This window comes from Nerophis ophidion, linkage group LG03 (genome assembly GCF_033978795.1).
Source record: "Nerophis ophidion isolate RoL-2023_Sa linkage group LG03, RoL_Noph_v1.0, whole genome shotgun sequence".
NCBI lineage: Eukaryota > Metazoa > Chordata > Actinopteri > Syngnathiformes > Syngnathidae > Nerophis > Nerophis ophidion.
This window is the reverse complement of record NC_084613.1, coordinates 29,436,444-29,460,606: the sequence shown is the minus strand read 5'-3', so window position 1 is coordinate 29,460,606 and position 24,163 is coordinate 29,436,444. Positions and strand designations below refer to the sequence as shown.

Sequence of the window (24,163 nt, the reverse complement as noted above, 5' to 3'; positions counted from 1 at the left end):
AACGCAAAATATGTACTGGACCAAAAATCCCTTCATATTCTCTACCACTCGTTACCTAATCTCCGCTATTGCGGAGATAAGGTAACATTATGGAACGGATTAAGGTAAAATTATGGAACGGATTAAGCAAGTAAATCAAACAATTTAGTAATACGAGGATGTTCAAACTAGAGATGTTTACAAAGTACAAAAAAAAATTGTATAAACATCTTGAACTTTATTGATATTATTCATCTCATATGTGAATCATAATTGACTTAACTAAGAGATCTGTTGTATTTTATGGATATAAATTTTGTTACAAAATGAGTACAGAAAGCAAACATACAGTTTGGGCTTGTAAACTGCTATAAAATGTAAAAGGGCTATGGTTAAATAAGCTTAGTCTTTCCAACTCCATTGGAAACATTTAAAGATAAATGTAAATTAAATGATGTATTACTTGTAATTGTATAAACGTTCAAAATAAACTTTAACCAAACCAAACATCTAATCGGCTACTTTATTCCCCCGTTGTAGTGAACGACACGCCATATTTTTGACCACTAATCTGCTTCCTACGACCCTTAGTATTTTTATTCAATGCAATATCGAGAATAATGGCGATGAAGAAAATCAGAACAATGCTCCCCAACAGGGAGGAAATTTCCCCCAAACCATTAATAATAAATTAAAAGCCCTGTCAATCACTGGCACAGCTGTACTTCACCGATAATAACCTCATCCTATTAACTATCTATTATGTTGCCTCAAAGGCAAATAGCAAATATATATATATATCTTTTAGATTTTTGTGATATTTCTTAATCAGTATGGGGCAAAGGGGAAAATATTAGTTGGGTTATGGCAGATCCACTTGTAAAAAAAAAGAAAAAAGCCTTTTAATGAAATATAATTGGTTTCAGAAGGAGGTTTTTCTATCCTTAGGGATCCACCATTGCCCTTATTCGCGTAATCATTTAGTGAAGAAATCAGCTGCAACTGCTTGGCGTCGCCCCCCTCTATCCTCTTGCAAACAATTGACAAGAGCAAAGTTTTCTGTCGACTGATTAATCACACACATTCTCGGCAAGATTAGGCGCACACACCCTTGGATTGGTTGCACAGATTTGACAGCGAGTCGGGAGGTCAGTGCTTCAATGGGAAATGTGTTTGCCACACTTCTTTACCACAAGGGGAGGTTTACTCCTCAAACGTCAGACGGCTTCAGAGATGCAACATTGGTGACAAGACAGGGCGGGATCAAATGCTATGATACATGGTGATACTTCCTCCTTTTTTTGGTTTATATTCTTCTTTCAACAGCAGGTGTTGTAAACTATTCCTAAACTATATCTTATTTTATTAGTTACTTACCAGAATGAAGCAAACACAATAAATGGGTGCATTATTATTAGTTTACCACAATCTTGATGTGACTGAAATTGTCTTCCTATTGTGGTGTTTTTCAACTTGTGGTAGCAGCTCACATATTCAGGGCGCTCCTTGTGGGTTTTGTTCAAAATGCATTGGCAGTAGGGGTGTAACGGTGCACAAAAATTTCGGTTCGGTACGTACCTCGGTTTAGAGGTCACAGTTCGGTTCATTTTCACTACAGTAAGAAAACAACAAAATATAAATTTTTTGGTCCGTAAATTCCGGACTATAAGGCGCACCCGACTATAAGCCGCACCAGCTACATTTAGGGGAAAATACAGATTGCTCCATATATAAGCCGCACCCGACTATAAGCCGCAGGCGTTTTGATGTGTAATTACCGTAGTATATAGGGGTTCCTGCTACCACGGAGGGGATTGTCGGGACTGTTTGGGAACGCAAAGCGTCCCATTTATTAACAATAAATCTTTCAATCATTCAATCAAACTTTCACATCTTCGACATGGCGAACAGCATTCGTGCAGAGTACAAATAATACAACGGTGCAAAGAAATACAAAGTGCTTGCCTGTAAAAGTGCAGTCTTCATGCTGCCGTCTCCAACGTCTCACCATTGATTCATTGATGTCAAGGGTACGTGCAGCAGCTCTATTTCATTCTTTGACAGCCAGATCGATTGCCTTTAACTTAAAAGCAGCATCATATTCACTTCTCCGTTTGTTTTCCATATTGAGGGTGTTTGCATGAACACTTCCTTCGCGCAAACTGTCGCTGACGTTCTCCTACTCTTTGTTTTGCTCTCGTTACCTGGCACCAGATGTCTGCCTCGGTCTCGCGCATCCTCGGTAGTGCGCACCCCTGGTTACCGTAAGCCGCACCGTTGTATAAGCCGCAGGGACCAGAACGAGGGAAAAAAGTAGCGGCTTGTAGTCTGGAAATTATGATATTTTTTTACCAAATTTGTAAACAATGGCATAACAAGCATATAAACACAGGGTCCATTGCCAAGGTTAATGTTGTCAACATACCGTATTTCCTTGAATTGCCGCCGGGGCGCTAATTAATTTAAAAGCTCTTCTCACTCCTGCGCTTACCAAAGGCATGCGGTAAAAGTAAGCATGCGCTAATTATTTTAAAACCTCTTCTCACTCTGGCACTTACCAAAGGCATGCAGTAAACATTTTGAGTGTGATGTAAGCTTGGACCTTAAATCCTACTGAGTAGCTTTTAAACTTCTTCCCTTTATGTGATTTCATAATACCGGTATTGAAATCACATTTTGAAAATGATGACAGGGGAAATTTCACTCGTGACGTCACGAGTTTGACCAGGCGGTAATACTAAGCATGCGCTAATTATTTTGCGAAGCGAGTTTCACCCAGCAGTAATTCAAGGCAGGCGCATATTATATGCTCTGCGGGAATTAAAGGAAATACGGTAAATAATATAAAATAAAAATAAGATCAGGCTCAGAACGGTTTCTTAAAAAAACCTTTCTACATATAAAGTGCTTTTTTTTGATTGATTGATTGAGACTTTTATTAATAGATTGCACAGTACATATTCCGTACAATTGACCACTGAATGCAAACACCCCAATAAGTTTTCAACTTGTTTAAGTCGGGGTCCACGTTCATCATTCATAATGCAATACAGCAACCCCCTGCCACCCCGAACGGGACAAGCGGTAGAAAATGGATGGATGGATGGTCTTAAATCTGCTGCTATAAAGACATTCATTATTGCTTCAGCCCTGCCTGACTCGGCGAGGGGAGGCTGCTTGAATGCGGTGCTGACGCTTCAAAGGAGTTAGCATGTTTGACGTGTTGGCAGAAGCGTACCCTACTGCTGCTGAACCTCCGTCCTCCATTGTTGTATCGCACCGCGCAGCCAAAGTGTTCCCAAACGGGAGATCTTAACGAGGCAGGAGGGTCTTCCAGCTCTGGCTTTTGCATGTTGTCCTAGCCCAGTCGCTGATGGCCTGCCGTGTGTTGTGCCTCGCTCTGCATTGTTTCCGCAATCTGCGGTGCGCTACCTCATATGTTCGTTGGAAACTCGTTCGGTCCACCTCCGAACCGAACCGAAACCCCCGTACTGAAACGGTTCAATACAAATACATGTACCGTTACACCCCTAATTGGCAGGCATGCTAGCTAATAACTCATTAGACACACCAATGACTTAGGCCCCATTTACATTAAGCCGAGTAGGTTATCCAGAGTAAATCACACCTAACCTTATCCGTGTCCACACACAACAATGCCACCTTTTCAGAGACCCTCGCCGGCGCAACGCGACCTAGTACGCATGCGCGGAAAATGCACACGTCATTGTCATCTCCAGTGTTGCTTTGTGGGCAAGTTCTTAAATGTAACATATCTGAACTATATCCAGTATTGTGGTATTTCAATTAAATAGAATCCAGTGTGCTGTGGGGCCCTATTTTAGTGAATCACACCTGAGACATCATAAATTAATCAAATCTTTATTAGACACGTAAACAATGTGATAAAGAACATTTTACATCAATTAAACTAGGGATGTAGATATCTGGTCAGGACACTACTCACTCTTTTGCCTTCTCCTTCATTGTCCATTCGTTTTTGGTGACTTTATATACTCTGGACCTAGACGTTGAGTCCACGACATACATGGCAGACAATAACTGCTTTGCCAGTCCAAAAGCATTACCCGTTTTCCTCTACATTTACTCCGTTACATCTACTTGAGTAACTTTTGGGATAAATTGTACTTCTAAGAGTAGTTTTTATGCAACATACTTTTACTTTTACTTGAGTATATTTATAGAGAAGAAACGCTACTTTTACTCCGCTCCATTTATCTGCAATCAGGTCGCCAATCGCTACTTTTTTTTTTATTGATCTGTTAATGCACGCTTTGTTTGTTTTGTTTTTGTCAGAGAGGCATTCAAAGTAGGAACTACGCATGCTTGCGTTTCACCAATCACATGCAGTCACTGATGACGTTGGACCAATCAAACAGAGCCAGGTGGTCACGTGACCGTCACACGTAGAACCCGACATGTTGAAAAACTTATTGGGGTGTTACAATTTAGTGGTCAACTGTACTGTACGGAATATGTACTGTACTGTGCAATCTACAAATAAAAGTTTCAATCAATCAACCAAAAGTGTAAAGGAAAAAATACACTTTTTATTTCAACCGTACTTCCCGTCAAAAGCCTAAAGACTGATCGCACAGTTCCTGTCTTCACAATAAAAGTGCTGCTCCATCGCGCCTGCGCTAACAAAATAAGAGTCTCCGAAAGCCAGCGCAAACAAACTAGCAAGCTACGGAGTTTGCCGCCAATCTATTTCTTGTAAAGTGTATAAAAACGAATATGGAAGCTGGACAAATAAGATGCCAAAAACCAACGACTTTCTTGATGTATTAGACAGGAAGGAGGAACTTTTTTTCTCCTCCATGTGAAAACGGGGACGTTATCAGCACTATACTGTCTGATTCCAATCAATGCAAGTCATCAAAATCAGGTAATACACCAACTTATATTCTTGTCTTCATTAAAGATAGGAATCTATATGTTAAACATGCATGTATATTCATTAAAACACCTTTAACATGTGAACAAAAACGGCAAAATAGATAAATATAAATTATATACTGTATATATAAAGGTATGTATATATATATATATATATATATATATACATATATATATATGATATGTGTGTATGTATATGTATATATATATGATATGTGTGTATGTATATGTATATATGAGGTAGATCACATTGACTTGGTCATTTATTAAGTAATTGATTAACGTTGAAAAACGTATTGGGGTGTTACCATTTAGTGGTCAATTGTACAGAATATGTACTGTACTGCAATCTACTAATACAAGTTTCAATCAATCAATCAATCAATCAATTAAGTAATGCCTACTGAGCCTATGGTGCTGTTAAGTTATTGTGGCTCAATTTGCCTTAATTTTTATTTTATTTTAATGTATTATTATTTAATATATAATATTGTTTTAGTTGCTTAAGAGATATTCCTGGCTCTGAATTTGCTCATTGCTATTTTTATGTTTTTGTGCATTATTTGTTGCTGTACTCATTAAACGAACAGGTTACTCATCAGTTACTCAGTACTTGAGTAGTTTTTTCACAACATACTTTTTACTTTTACTCAAGTAAATATTTGGGTGACTACTCCTTACTTTTACTTGAGTAATAAATCTCTAAAGTAACAGTACTCTTACTTGAGTATAATTTCTGGCTACTCTACCCACCTCTGTACAAAGCACACGCTACCTTTTTTATCACATCCATAAGAGCTTGCATTCTCGTTGTCTCCCCTTCGAAAAATGGACAAAGTTTTTCGCTAAGTAGAAATACAGCTGACCCGGCCGGAGATTGGAAAGTTCCCTTTCCGTCTGAGAAGTGTTGTATCCCAAATAGCTGCGATCGCTTTCTCTTACGGTACTGATGTGTGATTTCCACAAGTGTCTGTACATGTAGAAGGGCATGGTCTTTCTGGCGTCACCTCCTCTCCAAACTCACTTTGCACACGATCAATGAGTCCATACAAAGCTTAGTGCCGGAGATTCAAGAAATACACGGCTGACTTACCCGTGTAAAAATTTGCCTGAGGAAGGGGACCTTAAACGATGATTTAGTGTGGCTGAAACAGGGCTTAGGCAAAATAATTATTTGTTTAAGGGGTTGAACGACGTTGTGTTTTGACATTTTCAACCATGTTTTATAACCAATCTTGTTCAAATTCTACGGACATGAGCTTGTCAGTCCTTTACAAACGTGTACAAAATATTGTGGTGATTCAGCTTACCAACCTAAAGTCACAGCAGGTGTTTAAGCGCATTGTGCTGTGGGAAAAAAATAAAGTCAGTCTAATTTATGAGGTCAAACATTGGAGTTTGAGAACTGCGCCACCATGAGGTAAATTTTTCAGGAAAATAATAGCACTGGCTACACGGTAGTGGAGCATGTTTTGATACACTTACCCTTTTCTTCTGCAGTAGAAATAATGCTTACATTACACCAGGGCTGGTCAGCACGGTGAAAGAGGGGTTAGTGCGGCTGCCTCACAATACGAAGGTCCTGAGTAGTCCTGGGTTCAATCCCGGGCTCAGGATCTTTCAGTTTGGAGTTTGCATGTTCTCCCCGTGACTGAGAGGGTTCCCTCTGGGTGCTCCGGCTTCCTCCCACTTCCAAAGACATGCACCTGGGGATAGGTTGATGGGCAACACTAAATTGGCCCTGGTGTGTGAATGTGAGTGTGAATGTTGTCTGTCTATTTGTGTTGGCCCTGTGATGAGGTGGCGACTTGTCCAGGGTGTACCCGCCTTCCGCCCGATTGCAGCTGAGATAGGCACCAACGCCCCCTGCGACCCCAAAGGGAATAAACAGTAGAAAATGGATGGATGGATACCCCAGGGCTGTCAAACGTACGGCCAGAGGTCCGGATCAGGCCCGCGAACAGTTTTTATCTGGCCCACGGGATGAGTTTGCTAAGTATAAATATTACCCTGAAATTTTTTAATGAAAGAAACAGCTGTTCTAAATGTGTCCACTGGATGTCGCAATAGCAATTATTTGTATCTTTGTAGATGATGCTACGTATGTACAAAATAAATAACATGACATTAGTACATCAGTCGAGGAAAATTATCAAGCAACATAATTAACATACTTTAATTTGATTTTGATATAATTTTTATATCTTGATAGATTGAAAATGAACACCAATGAGTTGACTGATGAACATTAGCACATTGTTTATTGAGAAAATATAAATAACAACAATTAAAGATAGAATACTGTTAACTGCAACATGTGCGTGTAAAAAAAACCCGACAACATTATGATTATTACAATTTCAGAATTTACTTATTCTATTTTTAAACAAAGAAATCAATCTGAAGTTGTCTTTATTTTTAAGTTATTGTGCTGTGATTTTACTGGCCCGCTTGGGAGTAGATTTTTCTCCATGTGGCCCACGATCTAAAATCAGTTTGACACCCCAGCATTACACCATCACTTCTCGATTTTTTCCTTTTTCGCACCGAACCCACCTCCATAACATTGTACATTTATTAACATTAAAGGAAACAACACATCGGCCTTTCCTTGTCTCCCACCATGGTTTCAGTGAAGCCAAGTGCTGGCATCGCACCGCACCCCACTATTTGAGAAGGACTGCATTACACAAACAAAAGCCAATATTGCAAGGATGAAATAAACCACTCCTACTCGCTCATTGGTTAACCAGATTTGTATTTTCAGCCTACACTGCAAGAAATAACAATAAAACATACATCCTAGTGTAAGCTTACCGTGCTGCTGTGCATTAGCTACGGACGTTGCAGTATTATACTCCATGGTTTCCACTTGGCTGCAGCGCTTTGTTTTCTTACTGGATAAAATGTGTCTTCTTACCGCAGCTTACTGTTTAATCCTAAAAAGTAAATACCATATTTTTCGGACTATAAGTCCCAGTTTGGCCGGGGGTGCGACTTATACTCGGGACCGACTTATGTGTGAAATTATTAACACATTACCGTAAAATATAAAATAATATTATTTAGCTCATTCACGTAAGAGACTAGACGTATACGATTTCATTCGATTTAGCAATCAGGAGTGACAGATTGTTTGGTAATCGTATAACATGTCCTATATGTTATATTTATTTGAATGACTCTTACCATAATATGTTACATTAACATACCAGGAACCTTCTCAGTTGGTTATCTATGCGTCACATAACGTACACTTATTCAGCCTGTTGTTCACTATTCTTTATTTATTTTAAATTGCCTTTCAAATGCCTATTCTTGGTGTTGGGTTTTATCAAATACATCTCCCCAAAAATTGTGACTTATACTCCAGTGAGACATATATGTTTTTTACCTTCTTTATTATGCCTTTTCGGCAGGTGCGACTGATACTCCGGAGCGACTTATACTCCGAAAAATACGGTACATTACAGGGAATGGTCTTTTTCGTCTGTTATTTTTTGTTAGCTATCCCAGTCACGACTAGTCAGAGCTTGCACAGGGGTATCTTGGTTTTCATACGTTTGTGATATTACTCGGGTGTAGGCAAAAACTTTACCGTAAATGTCTCGGTTTTAGTGCGATTAAACACACATTGGTGACTCAATCTTTGTGTTTTTTTAACTGTGTGCGGCCTCAAAATAAAGCACCACAGTGCCAAATAACGTTACGTAGTCAAAGTCTTTGAGAGCTTGAGTGTGTAACTGCACGAACCACACTGCTATGCTAAATATTGACGGACAATCACAAATATTAATCCCGCTTACTGACTGTCTTTCATAGTTTTGTATAGAACCTGGTCTTGCACTATCATTTTGATGGCAGAGATGGAATTTGCTCACGCCAAAAAAGCTACAATCGCTGGTTGTGGTCAGTCACTTTAAACTTGTCATGATCAGATTGCCTCAAAGATTAGTTCCACCTTCCATCCATTTTTTTACCACTTGTCCCTTTTGGGGTGTGGGGGTTGCTGGAGCCTATCTCAGCTGCATTCGGGCGGAAGGCGGCGTACACCCTGGACAAGTCGCCACCTCATCAGAGGGCCAAAACAGATAGACAGACAACATTCACACACTAGGGCCAATTTAGTGTTTCCAATCAACCTATCCCCAGGTGCATGTCTTTGGCGGTGGGAGGAAGCCGGAGTACTCGGAGGGAACCCGCGCAGTCATGGGGAGAACATGCAAACTACACACAGAAAGAGCCCGAGTCTAGGATTGAACCCAGGACTACTCAGGACCTTCGTATTGTGAGGCACATGCACTAACCCCTGTTCCACTGTAGTTCCACCTTATACCGTATTTTTCAGGCTATAAGGCAAACATAAAATCCTGTAATTTTGTCAAAAATTGACAGTGCGCTTTAGAACACGATGCACCGTGTGTAGGTGTTCATTCTGGTTGTGCTTACCGACCTCGAAGCAATTTGATTTTGGACATGGTGTAATGATTGGTTTGACCAGTAGATGGCTTATCCATATATGGTAAAGGTTAACCCAAAGTGTCTTGCGCAGGTGTGCCATTTCAGTGCAATGAGGTACTAAATAGACTTCTTATTTTTCCTCTATCCTCTTGTTATGGGGCATTCATCATCCGCTGTTGCCCTTTTTAATAAAAAACAACATGCAGTTCTAACTTATATCTGTCAGTAGACGTGGAAGCGCTAAAAATTACGGGTACAACAAAGATGACCGAGAGATGGCGCTGTCAAAGTGGATCCATGTAAATAAGACTGCCCAAAAAATAGTACATTCTGAAGAGAGGCTCAGAAAGAGTTTTGAAGATGGTCACTCGAAAATAATCCATGCAACATTTTCATCAAAGAACCACCATTCCATAACATGTAGACCACAAGGAAGTGTTTAAAAAAAACATACTATGCCCCCTTCAATGTGCTTCATATTCCAGGGCAGTTTTTGTATGAAAATAGACCTGAATAGAGATGCTCATTAGCAGTGCGCGTTATAATTCGATGCGCCATATGGTCCCAAAAATACAGTATTTTTACATAAATAGTAGGATTCAATGAGCTTTTTCCTACTCCTTTTCGGGTATGCATGGACATTTTGTAAACAAAATACATCACTTGTGTTGTGCATTGTATGTTTGGAATATGTCTGAAATAAATCGTTGACAATTCTCTGCTGATATGAAGGGAGGAGGGGCGACCAGGCTGCGTGTTGCCGTGTGAGCCGTCTCCAGCAAGCGTGCGATTGCATCAGTCGTATGAGGGCACACATTCGCTGTCCTTGCGTTCTCGGATACAAAACGAGTTCCATCCTGTTGATAAATAATGTGAGAAACGGTGACTAAATTTCCATGCACTAAATTAGTCTGATTTCTTCAATCGTTTTTTTTGTAGTTTCACACACATATGAAGTCCCAGTGTTCATACACTCTCTCTAATGCGTCTATTGGTCATAGGCTGTGTGCCTTCCGTACACAGGGGGGCGCTTATTTCCTTTTAGCATGGATACATGTATAGCTTTGCAGGTTAACTTATGACGTCACACCAAAACAAGACATCCATTTGGCTCCTCACAAGTCGCTCTTTATAATTACAGACATGGGCGAGTCAAGAGCCCAGTTCTTGTACCTGATGTCTGCTGTCTGCTGTGATATTGGCAAAGATCAGAAATATTACACCTTGAATGGCTATGCTGATGTTAAATAGCAGACAGCATCATGAAACGATCTTATATCGCACCAAAAACGTGATGCTACTACAATGACGGCATCAGAGTTGCTGGATACGGGTCCGAAGCAAAGAAAGAATGGTGGGAGAGAGTTCTTATTAAGGAATTTTCAAACAGAGAATGGAAAGAAACGTTCAAATGCCTTGAGATTCATTCAGCAAACCTTGTAGATTGATCAAATGAGTTTTAAGTCTGAAGGAAAACACTATTTATGCCCTGACATCGCTTTAAATGAGGGTTTCTATTGTGTTCAAGCTTGGCAGTTCTGCTAAATACAAAGTTATTGCTAATCAGTTTGGAGCGCACCTATGCAGTGTGAAGAAAATTGTGTATACTTATTTGTCTTGTAATATACACAACTTGCTTCATTCTCTTCCTGGGTTTCCCGCAGCGCTTTGTTGTTAACGCGGCCTTAACAACAAAGAGCCGTCGCCTAAACTGATGTCTTAACAAAAAAAAAAAAAAAATTCTTAACAAGCTGCTCTGCTTAGTTCTGCGTCTGCCTCTGTCAGTATGTCTCTGAGCACCCAGCATTGTCCCATCCACAGAACCATCTGATTGGTTACACGCAGAGCGGTAACAGCCAATCAGCAGTGCGTATGAAAGCCAATCAGCAGTGCGTATTCAGAGCGCATGTAAAGTGGAGTGAGCAGAAACATCACTATGAGCCCGTCTACGTTTTAGAAACAAGCGGCAGCTCAGCTCCCTCGCAGTCCTTGAGGTGAAGGCGAATCAGCTATTAGCGTAACGTTAGCTCACTGTGCGGTGTGTGTGCGTGTGTGTGTGTGTGTTATGGACCGCAAAGACCTGTCTGTCTGAGAGAAAGACAAGCATTATTGACTTACCTTTTTCTGTGTTGATTGAGCTGTGTTGAAGAAGCAAAAAAGGGCATTGTGTTAAATGAAGAGTTTCTTTCTCTGATAGTTGATACAATAATGTAACTATGTCATAAAGCCTACATGAACTCCATGGTGTTCAGAGATGAATAGTCTCTGCTATTGCTATTGTACTATTTTTTCAGCTATAGTTACATTAATCATTAGTAATGTAGCAGCCTAGTTTTGAAGGGCAGGGTCCCTGCTATCACATGTTGATAAAAATATAACATCATCTACAGGCTTTCCAAATGCTGTAATAAATTAAGCAGAGACCCCAAAAGGGACAAGTAGTAGAAAATGGATGGATGGATGGATGGATGGATGGATGGAGTTGAGCATATGTCAGCATGTGGCCTTCCTTTTAATAATTTTTTTCAAATGCTTATTGCAAATGCTTACTTACAGTAAGTCATTAATTTGACTTTGTAAGTCATTATAGGGAAAAAATATCAAGATATATATCGTATATCGCCATTCAGCAAATGGAGCGGAAAACACAACCAAAAGTTGTAGGCTTCTTTACGCGACGAAGCCGGCCTACGTCACCACAGTCTGTAGTCTATTGTGCCCCAGGCTGTGGTGGTAGCAACGAGGCGGAGACATGATGGCGACGGATACTCAGTTTTTTTCAATTGTTAATCAAGTATTGCTAATAGTCCGATACGTGACTTCTTCCTGTAAGTGAAAACCAGTGGTAGTCGAACAACTGAAGATGGCACAAGTATAAATGAGGCTTAAATCTTCCTGCAAAAATCCGATATGAGCAAAAACTCAAACTATGCAAAGGACTAGATCCCTATACTTAATTAAAAAAAAGAATTGTAGAGTGATATCTAGGATTACGTCCATCGCGTCGCCAGACATACCAAAAAATTGTGCTCCAGACGCTGATCTACATGACAAAACTGATGGAAACTTGGAAAAGCATGGAGGTCTACAACTTCTTTGTGTGTCGCTGGGCCGAGAAAATTAGTATCAAGACTCTCCCGGATAAATATGCATGGGTTTTGCTTGGGTAAGGTTGCATTTCATGATTTAACTTTGCGTCAAAGCTGCGGGTCTTTGTTGCTGTTGTACGGACCGTTTAGGAGTATCTTATTTTTCCCCCTGTTTCTCTAAATATAACTATAGATGTCAAAATTGTGTATGTGCTGAAAGCTTAATTTAAGATTGTTGCCTTTGATAAAAGCTTGACTCTTTTTCTTAAATGGGAAATAATAACCGTTAAAAGTATATCAAACAAACCTTTAACAAAGTGATCACTGCAAACTAATGCATTCTTCAACTCTGCTCCTTAGGACTGGAGTATGAGATGCTTTTCTTGTTGTTTTTTAATTACTTCTTGAGGAACTCTGAGGAAACGTTTATCCTTTCCACTATTAGAACGGTTCGTACAGCCGAAATCACATGAGCATAGGGAACTTTTAATTTGACAAAGGCTAAATGGCGCCAAGTACCCATTGAAAGCAGAGCTAGCTTGACCACTACCAGTATTCTTTGAGCGGACGTTAGCAGGACGAGGCGTCAGTAACATCTCCGGAAATACAGTCACCTCCAATTGTCGCCTATATTTTTGTAGAACGGGATCTGCTTCCGGGTTAAATGCCACACGTTAAGACTAGAGCATGCGTTAAACAAATAATCCTCTTTGGCATTTGATACATCTGGTGTGTTAGTCCGACTTTTCACAAGTCAAATACGATCAAATTAAGTGTTTTCCTGGGTTGTATAATTCTTCTTTTGTGCCAAGTTATTTGGAAGAATCAGACAAACTTAGTACTTTGCAACATCGTCACTAATTTGGGCACCACGGCTCAGATGGTGTCCAGTGGTTGTCCAGAAACTTTAGGATTTCTGATATGAATCCAGCTTCCGCCGTCCTAGTTACTACTGTTGTGTCATAGGGCCAAGACACTTTAATGCCACTTACACTGGTGTATGAATGTGAATGACGGTTTGGTGGTGGTCGTAGAGGACCCTGTCGCAAACTTTATCCATTTATTGCATCATTTACCGTATTTTTTGGACTATAAGTCGGAGTTTTTTTCATAGTTTGGCCGGGGGTGCGACATATACTCCGGAGCGACTTATGTGTGAAATTTTTAACACATTATCGTAAAATATCAAATAATATTATTTATCTCATTCGCGGAAGAGATGAAGAAAATGTCAGCAATCGTCACACACACGTCAGCAATCGTCACACACACGTCAACCAATAACAATTCGGCGAGGTAAGGTCATGGCAGAAGTGCATTGTGGGTCATGGAATGCTAACTGCTATATGCTATATGCTACAGCCGTAGCTATTAAAATGGATAATTTCATCGTTGGCGGTAACTTATAAAAATTGAGAAGGGCTGAACATAAATGGCACCGAAAAGGAAATCATGTACTGCAGATTACACAATATCAAATAATATTATTTATGTCATTCGCGGAACAGACGAAGAAAATGTCAGCAATCGTCACACACACGTCAACCAATAAGAATTCAGCGGGGTAGGGTCATGGCAGAAGTGCTTTGTGGGTCATGGGATGCTAACTGCTATATGATATATGCTACTGCCGTAGCTATTAAAATGGATAATTTCAACATTGGCGGTAACTTATAAAAACTGAGAAATCTGAACAAAAATGGCACCGAAAAGGAAATCATGTACTGCAGATTACACAATATCAAATAATATTATTTATGTCATTCGCGGAACAGACGAAGAAAATGTCAGCAATCGTCACACACACGTCAACCAATAAGAATTCAGCAGGGTAGGGTCATGGCAGAAGTGCTTTGTGGGTCATGGGATGCTAACTGCTATATGATATATGCTACTGCCGTAGCTATTAAAATGGATAATTTCAACATTGGCGGTAACTTATAAAAACTGAGAAGGGCTGAACAAAAATGGCACCGAAAAGGAAATCATGTACTGCAGATTACAAGCTGGACGTAGTGAAATATGCAGCGGAAAACGACAAGAGAAGTGTTGGAGTTGGCAGAGTTGTTTAGAAGCGATATCGAGGAAGAAGATTTCATCGGATTTATCGATTAGGAGTGACAGATTGTTTGGTAAACGTATAGCATGTTCTGTATGTTGTAGTTATTTTAATGACTCTTACCATAATATGTTACGTTAACATAGCAGGCACTTTCTCAGTTGGTTATTTATGCGTTGGTTATTCAGCCTGTTGTTCATTATTCTTTAATTATTTTGAATTGCCTTTCAAATGTCTATTCTTGGTGTTGGATTTTATCAAATAAATTTCCCCCAAAAATGCTATTTATACTCCAGTGCGACGTATAAATATTTTTTTTCTTCTTTATTATGCATTTTCGGCCAGTGCGACATATACTCCGGAGCGATTTATAATCCGAAAAATGCGGTACATGCATTCTGCATTGTTTCATGCTTGTAAAAACATAACTATTGTTCATAAAAAGTGTTTTGTTTTGAAATTTTTGGGTGTCTGCTATGTAATGATTGGATTTACATAGTTTTCAATGGCTCCATCACTAAACCAGTGGTTTCTTCTCCCCCATAGGCATCACTACCCAATCGGCCGTCCATTTGCTTCAAGGAAAGCCAGGGGGTGAGTCCAGTTGCATTCAGTCTCTAATGCATCAGAAATTGAATGCACTAATTGCTTCTGGTTTGCCATGAAAGCCCACTTGTGACCGCTCTGAAGCACCCTAGATGCCCTCGCTTGTGCAAACTGAGGTCAGGCTTGTGACTCACCAGATGTCGGTGCGTTTTTAAGTCACATTTGCAATTGTCTAAAGCGTGAAGCCACTGATAAAGTTGCCAGCGAGAGAGTTTAGTACTCCGACACATATCTTGGTAGAGGGCATTCATATGAAGGAGTAGCAAGAAAGAAAGATCCTCCCACAGCGCGGCTTGCCTGGCTGCTTTACATTTATCTCACACTCGTCCCCCGTCTAAAAGAAGTCTCTCTAATCCCCACAAGAGCCGATTGCTCGGACGAAAGTGACTTTGCTGTGTACACAAATACTGGTCGTGGGCGCTCCCACGGGTCAAAAACAGGGTACACTATACCCCCAGGCTGCTCGCCAGGTTACTGGGTCAGACCTGCAACTGGGGAGGCTTTGTTCGGGAAGGGGGGTAGGGAGGCGGCGAACCCCAGGGAGCCCCATGCCTCCATGCCTGTTGTCTGTGTACAGACATGAAAGCTCCGATTTACAGTAATTGTGCAAGTACGACAGAATTTTTCTCTGGAAGCGTGCAAAAAAGAATATCCGAACGCCTATAAATACATGTAAACATAAAAGGAGCAGCTAATTAGCATATGGTGCTTGTATGTTAAGTGAGAACATGTGAAGTGCGTTTTCATCATTGAATAGGATTTAGTGATTATATCTCAACTGGCGCATTACATATTCAAATTGCTTTCTAGAAATCCAAGAACTAGACTCCCTCCCTCCCTTCGACGAGACTCCCATAGCTGGACGATTGGGCGTTAATGAGAGAGCTGTCTCCATTGGTGGGGGGGAGGCCAGATTAAGCCGTTAGCGTTGGGGGAGGTTGTTGGTGAACATGGTAGTCTGGCATACAACACAGCAAGGGGATAAGCAGTATCTGTGTCTGCAGGTTGGATGCTTGGCAAACCCTCATCCCAAATGACTAGTTGTATCCAGCTTTTCCGAAAAGGTTCAATAGGTCACGAGGAGCACGAGAGAAGTTTGTGATCTTTGTCCTCATCGCTGCTTGTCACGCTTCCCTTTAAAAAGGGGCACATTCATAGCCCGCTAAAAACCAAAGGAATTCTTCAAATCACTGTTCTGGCATCCATCCAGGGCCCTGTGGTATCAGGGGCCCAGGCGCCTATGGAGAACTAGAATGCTGTGGTTTTTTAGTGGGCCTCTTTCTCTTGCTGACCCTGCGGCATTTAGCCTAATTATTGTCAAGTGTACACCACGCTTGTGATCTGGCCATGCGAGCGTCTGTTTACTACCACACTGCTGGAGTGAGTACGATGGCGCCTTACAAATGATTGCATAAACACAGCCCGAACTGATCAATAACCTACATGTGGAAATGGGGCAGAAAAAAAGGTGATGCAATGAAACCGAAATGAGAGTCAAAACCACGCAAGGAGCTCAACGTTTGAAAGGAAATTGTGGACTTTGAAATCGTCACTGGGGGATTAAGGAATATATTCAGAGCGGCTCTGCGTTCCCATGGCCAGGAATTTCACAGCCTGATGAGGATTCCCTCTCAGTGCGAGCTCGCAATTGGGACGAGCTATCTCGTATAACAGGACTGTCCAGACTTTTTCCATTGAGGCTCGCATACTGAAAAAGAATGTGGCGAAGCTACTTTGATATTTTTGTTGGATTTTTTAAATTTTGTAGGCTTAAAAACAAAACTGTTTGTGTGTGTGCATGTGTGTGTGTGTGTGTGTGTGCGCATGTGTGTGTGCGTGTATAGACTGTATGTGTATGTATATATATGTATGTATACATGTATATACTGTATGTATATATATATATATATATATATATTAAAATATATATAAACATTGTATTAATGTGTATATATACATACATATATATATTTATATATATATATATATATATATATATATTTACACACACACACATTTAAACATTGTATTAATGTATATTTATATATATATATATATATATATATATTTACACACACACACATTTAAACATTGTATTAATGTATATTTATATATATATATATATATATATACACACACATTTAAACATTGTATTAATGTGTATATATATTAAAAAAATGTTTTTAATGTGACATTAAAAATGAGCCGATTTTGGTAACTGTGCTGTTCAGTTGCTATATCTTGTTTTCTTATTAAAAATATATATATAAAAAAAATAAGGCTGTCAAATTATCGTTTTAATTCGATTTATCACACTTTATAATTCGATTTATCACACTTTAGAATTTTAGTTAATCATGCTTAATCACAGCGGATTTCTATATTGCAAATTTGAAAGTAGCCTAAGAAAAACCCCCAAAATGTGTACACAATAGGGGTGTAACGGTACACAAAAATTTCGGTTCGGTACGTACCTCGGTTTAGAGGTCACGGTTCGGTTCATTTTCGGTAAAGTAAGAAAACAACAAAATATACATTTTTTGGTTATTTATTTACCAAATTTGTAAACAATGGCTTTGTCCTTTTAACATTGGAAACACTATAATAATTCTACCCACGTTAATCCACATTAAACTGCCTCAAATTGTTGCTTTGATTAAATAAAATGACAAAACCTTTCTTCTACATATAAAAAGTGCAACATTAAACAGTTACAAGTCAACTCATCGCGCTTAATTTATCACAGCATTTGGGAAGCCTGTAGTTGACTTTTGTTATACACACACGCACACGCACACAGCAAAATGAGCTAACGTAATGCTAAAAGCTAATTAGCCTTCACCTCAACCCAGAACTATTAGAGAGCTGAGCTGCAGTTTAAGTTTCTAGAAGGTCAACGGGCTCATAGTGATGTTTGTAATAGTTGTGACTGGGAAGTGTTTTTTATCATTTGGGGAGTGTACGATGTCAGCTGCTCACCTGCTAAACACATATCTGCTCATCTCGACGCCGAAGTACTCACTCCATGCGCTCTGAATACGCCCTTCTGATTGGCTGTTACATTGCTCTGAATACTTACTGCTGATTAGCTTTGTATGTAACCAATCAGATGGTTGTGTGGGCTGGACAATGCTGGGTGCTCATTGCCCAGACAGAGGCAGCTGCAGAGCAGCTTGTTTAGACTTTAGTTTACAAACTCGTTTGATACACCCTTGTACCGAACCGAAACCCCCGTACCGAAACGATTCAATACAAATACACGTACCGTTACACCACTAGTACACAAATGCAATTTTATAGTCAGAATGTCATTCAGAAATGTTTTTTAACGTTTTACTTGAATGCGTGTCATTCATTCTCACAAAACTCTTCAACAGTTTTATCTAAAGTTTATTTAGGCTGTATTTTGGGGTAAAATTTGCCAGCAAGTACACACTTTGGATTCCCTTCACTCAGTGTTGTACTGATGTATGCATTGATCTGATCACTGACCATAAAGCGACCAAGGTGAAAAGAGCTTGTATGGTCAAAAATAAACTGCGTGATTAATGTAATTGTTTTCATGATTAATGCGTTAATTTGTGATTAATCCCATTGGTTAACTCATTAATATTGACAGCCCAAATTTTTTAAACAAAAAAATCATTTGCAAGTATTTCATAGTAGACGTTGCATACCTTTGCAATTTTAAGATGTTCGGTGGCAGTAGTGTATAAATTACGGTGTGTTTCCCAGCAAAGAATAAGCCTTTGTCATGAAGAATGTGGCGTTTTAGGTGGCTTATAAGGTTTGAAGCTCTATGTTTTCCCCTCCTCACGGAATGTTTGCAGAACATTTGCTTCAAATAGCACAAAAATATCTTCCTCTGAAATAGTTAAGAAGTCTCACACAATAGACACCATGTTTGTTTATAGTGAGCGTGGGCACAGGCCGTTTACAGCATGAGCCCACTGTCACCCACCTAGGGTACCGTACGGGTTATCTGACCACATTGGAGCAGTTTGTTTTTGGTTATCTAAGCCAGTGGTTCTCAAATAGGGGTACACGTACCCGTGGGGGTACTTGGAGGTATGCCAAGGAGTACGTGACATTTTTTTTTTAATATTCTAAAAATAGCAACAATTCAAAAATCCTTTATAAATACATCTATTGAATAATACTTCAACAAAATATGAACGTAAGTTCATAAACTGTGAAAAGAAATGCAACAATGCAATTTTCAGTGTTGACAGCTAGATTTTTTATGGACATGTTCCATAAATATTGATGTTAAAAATGTATTTTTTCGTGAAGAAATGTTTACAATTAAGTTCATGAATCCAGATGGATCTCTATTTTAATCCCAAAAGAGGGCACTTTAAGTTGATGATTACTTCTATGTGTAGAAATCTTAATTTGTAATTGAATCACTTGTTTATTTTTCAACAAGTTTTTAGTTATTTTTGTATTTTTTTTCAAATAGTTCAAGAAAGACCTACAAATGAGCGATATTATGCACTGTTATAAAATTTAATCAATCAGAAACTGATGACGTAGTGCTGTATTTTACTTCCTTATCTCTTTTTTCAACCAAAAATGCATTGCTCTGATTAGGGGGTACTTGAATTAAAAAAATGTTCACAGGGGGTACATCACTGAAAAAAGGTTGAGAACCACTGATCTAAGCTGATTTTCAATGTCATCAGATCTATAGGTATGACATCACAATTCCTCATATCGGCCCATTATCTGTCCAACAGTTATTATGCACCATCTTTAATCAACATTTCAGCTTTTTCCTATGAAGAACTATTTTCCTATTTTTGCAGTAATTTATTTATTTTTTTATTTATTTTTTTATTTATTTTTTTTAACATACAGTTGTAACACAAGCCCAAAATGTTGCGGGGACACAAAAGACCCCTAGGACACACTTTGAACACCTCTGTAGTACTTTTGTATCAACTGTGCCTTCATTGTGTTACTTTAAGTTTGACCTTAACTAATAATATTCATTAAACTACAGACCTGAACATAAGACAACACTGAATAGAATAAGACAAAAAAGATAGAACTAGTAGGTTGCAACTCTGCAACAATTTTTTAACCCTTTATTTTTAATTCACTGTTTCTTACCCCTTCATTGACTCCCAGTTACTTTTAGAGTTCATTTTAAATTGTACTTATTGTTTTTAAATGCTTAGGTCAGGGCTTCTCAGTGTATCTTATTGAGCTGCTGCAGCCTTGTTGTCCCAGCAAGACCCTGAGGTCTTCAGACCAGCTCCTTCTGGCTGTCACCAAAAACTAGGCTAAAAACCAGAGGAGATTCTCAGTGGCTGGGACCAGACTGTGGAACGACCTTCCATTATCTATTAGATCCTCCCAGTCTCTGAGCCAATTTAAATCTAGGTTAAAAACATATTTTATTCCCTGGCGTTCAAATCCACTTAGACAGAATATCTTGGTTGTTTTTATTTCTCGTTTTATAATTTTTTCTTGTTTTTATTACATGTTAGTATTTTTGGTGATCTCTTCTGCACTTCTTTGAAGATATATCATAATCCTGTATTTAATTTATCCTTCCGTGTTACCAATAAACGTGACACTATGTGCCTCTTTTCCTATGTCTGTATAGCACTTTGGCCAACTGGGCTTGTTTTTAAATGTGTTATATAAATAAATAAACTGAATTGAACTGAACTAAACATAAGGCCGGGACCAATGTTGGGCTGCAAGTGCCCCCTAGAGAACCACAAAAAACATTTGTTTCTCAGCTGTGGTCTGTATGGTACTCAGTTGTAATACACGTTTCACTTGTAGCAGTAATAACAATCTCAACCAATCAATAGAATTCAAAGCTAAAGTCATAGACAAGTTTGTTAAGCGCAAAAATTATGACTAAAGTGGTGAAACTCTATTTTCATTTGAACTTTATTTGCATTGACAGTTTAATTAATCATATTCATTAAAAATTTAGTGAATTTTTAGCACATGTATTTTTCATCAGTTATTTATGAGTTCCTTCTTACACAGTATTTTTTGGTTAATATTTATTTTTGTAATCAGCCTAAGGGGTGAGTGCAAATCAAAAAAATAATCTTTAATAACAGGTTAGATATAATTATTGAAAACAATCAAAATCAAGAGTAAGGTAGCTAACTCAGTGTTAACATTTAAGTAGTTGGAAAAGTTGAGCCCAGAGGTAAAAAAGGTTAAGAACCCTTGTTTTAAATTAGCATCATAACTCCTCTTCTGTTCTGTTGCTCTTTTGCTATCAATATTCGAGACACTTTTCTGCCTAGGTCACCGGCTTGTGCTGTTGCTGTTGTGTGAGTGACAGTAAGAAAAGCCTTGACTTACTTGAGTAGAAATCGTTAGTGCCGTATGCTGGTCTGCATGTATACATCTATAGAGTCCAGCTTTAAGACACTATAGTATTTTACTTCAAAATGGCAAAAATAAGAAAAAAACATTTTCTAATATATTTATAACGTAATGTGAGAATTTCCCTCAATGTTCTGAATTCCTGTTTCAATACTGATCTTATTGATCAGAACTATACTGCATGGTTGCTCAACTTCCTATAGCTGACATTATATTGTTCTGCTTTAGATATATATGCATTTTCCCAATAAGTAAAAACCATAACAGTTGCCAGCTAGTTAAAACTGAATCTACTGTTCTGCTGGTTGCAGCCAAGGAGTGCACTCCATTTCTGTCAAGTTGCTTGATTATTCAACACAATTATTGATGGTAGATGGTACAGGAGACGTACATTATACCGTGACATTACATTCTATGTAAATACTGTTTGATCTCTGATTTGCAGATGTGTACACGTCTTTGTATGTTTGCAGCTGTGACTCAAAGGCAGCAGCAATCAGGCTGAGGGGAATTGAGTGGTACTCTTAAGGCCATGTCTACACTAAGTCGTTTAACCCCTTAAACCAATAATTATTTAGCCAAAAAACACCCACAACCGCTGGCTTACTCTAATAAAAATGCCTTGTTTGTTATAAATACAGTTAAAAGAAAAGAAAAGAAAAAAAGACTGGCTTCTGCTGGAGAGACCTGTGTCTGCTAGCTTGAGCGCCCTCACTTCTTCCAGTGTGGTGAGTCAGAGTACTGCTGAGGCTTTGAACTTCAAGTTGACAATGTATCGCCCCCAACCTTGAGGCAGATGTACTTGCTGCCTCATGACCTGCCTTTTCCCAGTGGCAACAAGCATGCGCCCCCTCGCACGCTCACGCCCAATACACACTGTGTGTAGCCGTGGAGGCACCGCTTGTGCCTGCCTCACTTCTCGTCTGCTGCATTGTTTTGATCAGGAAACAGAATTTCCGCAATTTTGACCATGAAAATGATCAAAATATACAGAAACCACACCAAAATCACATAGAAAGCATAAACCAAAAGATAAATATTAAAACATATTTTATTTTATTACTTTGTTTTGGAACATCTCATGGTTAAGCCACCTGGTGGCAGGTGAGGCACTGCCTCACTTGCCTCCCCTGACAGCACGTCACTGATCTGCACATGTAGAAGTGAAGTGAAGTGAATTATATTTATATAGCGCTTTTCTCTAGTAACTCAAAGCGCTTTACATTGTGAAACCCAATATCTCAGTTACATTTAAACCAGTGTGGGTGGCACTGGGAGCAGGTGGGTAAAGTGTCTTGCCCAAGGACACAACGGCAGTGACTAGGATGGCGGAAGCGGGAATCGAACCTGCAACCCTCAAGTTGCTGGAAAGGCCACTCTACCAACCGAGCTATACCGCCCCGGTATAGAAGAGGGAGAAACACGGACATGTCTGGATGATCCGCCTCTATCTTTGTTATGAAGCTGACTATGGCGTGTTCTTTCTGATGTCTCTTCCTTTGTGGAGCGTGGTCTTTCTGGTGTCACTTCTACTCCGAACTCACTTTGTAAACGATCAATGAGTCCATACAAAGCTAAGTGCCAGAGATTCAAGAATTACACGGCTGGCTTACCTGTGTAAAAATGTGTCCGAGGAGGGGGACCTTAAACGATGGTTTAGTGTGGCTGAAACGGGGCTTAGGCTAAATAATTATTCATTTAAGGCAGTGGTCCCCAACTTTTTTGTAGCTGTGGACCGGTCAACACTTGAACATTTGTCCCACGGACGTTTTTTTTTTTTTTAATTTTATTTATTTATTTTTTTTCATAAAGAAATACAATCATGTGTGCTTACGGACTGTATCCCTGCAGACTGTATTGATCTATATTTATATATAATGTATATATTGTTTTTTTTAATGTTGATTTAACTTTGAAAAAAAATAAAAAAACTTTTTTTTTTATTTTTATTTTTTATTTCTTGTGCTGCCCGGTGGTTGGGGACCACTGATTTAAGGGGTTAAACGACTCAGTGTAGACATGGCCTTAGATACATTCTGATGACAATTCTGTGTGTGTTGGGGTGCTCAATAACTAACATCTCCCAACCCCACCCCCACCCGCCCTCTTGATTATTGTGCCATTTCACCATGGGGGTCCACACAGCACATACACGCACACACGCCTTTCTCGACCCCCCTCCTGCCTGCCGTTGCATTGCTTAGCCGCAAACCGCCAATCAGCCTTTTTGCACAGTGTGGCATACGTGTGCATACACTTGTCATTTTTAACCCCTCCCCCTACCATCTTTAGGCTAATTACAATAACAATTGCAGGAATGCGGTTTTAAAGCGGTCCTGCCACAGCGGAATCCCAGCAAGAGGGGAGAAGTGTCGCACGTTCCTTGAAAGGGCACACGCCGATCTATTCTTCCAGTTGTGTTAAGCTAAAGCCCCACTGCCTGTGTTTATTTTAGGAGCGAACTTCACGAGATCCCACACAGTTTGAGGATTTTTTTTTTGTCAGTCCGTCTGTCATCACGATGACTGGAGCGGTGTTTATGAGTGGTTAGGTGTTGTCAAAGTTCAGAAAACCGTCGCTCACAATAAGTTGGTTCATGCACGAGAAATATACCAGAGCATAAGCTTTTGGGAAATTTTAAGTTAATTATATATATGTATATATATATATATATATATATAAATGC

General features: G+C 39.3%; 1 protein-coding gene across 1 annotated transcript in view; it reads left to right on the top strand.

Annotated features, from left to right (window-relative positions):
* LOC133549419 (RNA polymerase II elongation factor ELL) overlaps nt 1-24,163 on the top strand; it is a 96,174-nt gene that overhangs the window by 2,994 nt on the left and 69,017 nt on the right. Inside the window, exon 2 of the mRNA XM_061894802.1 lies at nt 15,055-15,102. Coding sequence (XP_061750786.1) covers nt 15,055-15,102 — 48 coding nt within the window. The remainder of the gene's footprint in view (nt 1-15,054; nt 15,103-24,163) is intronic.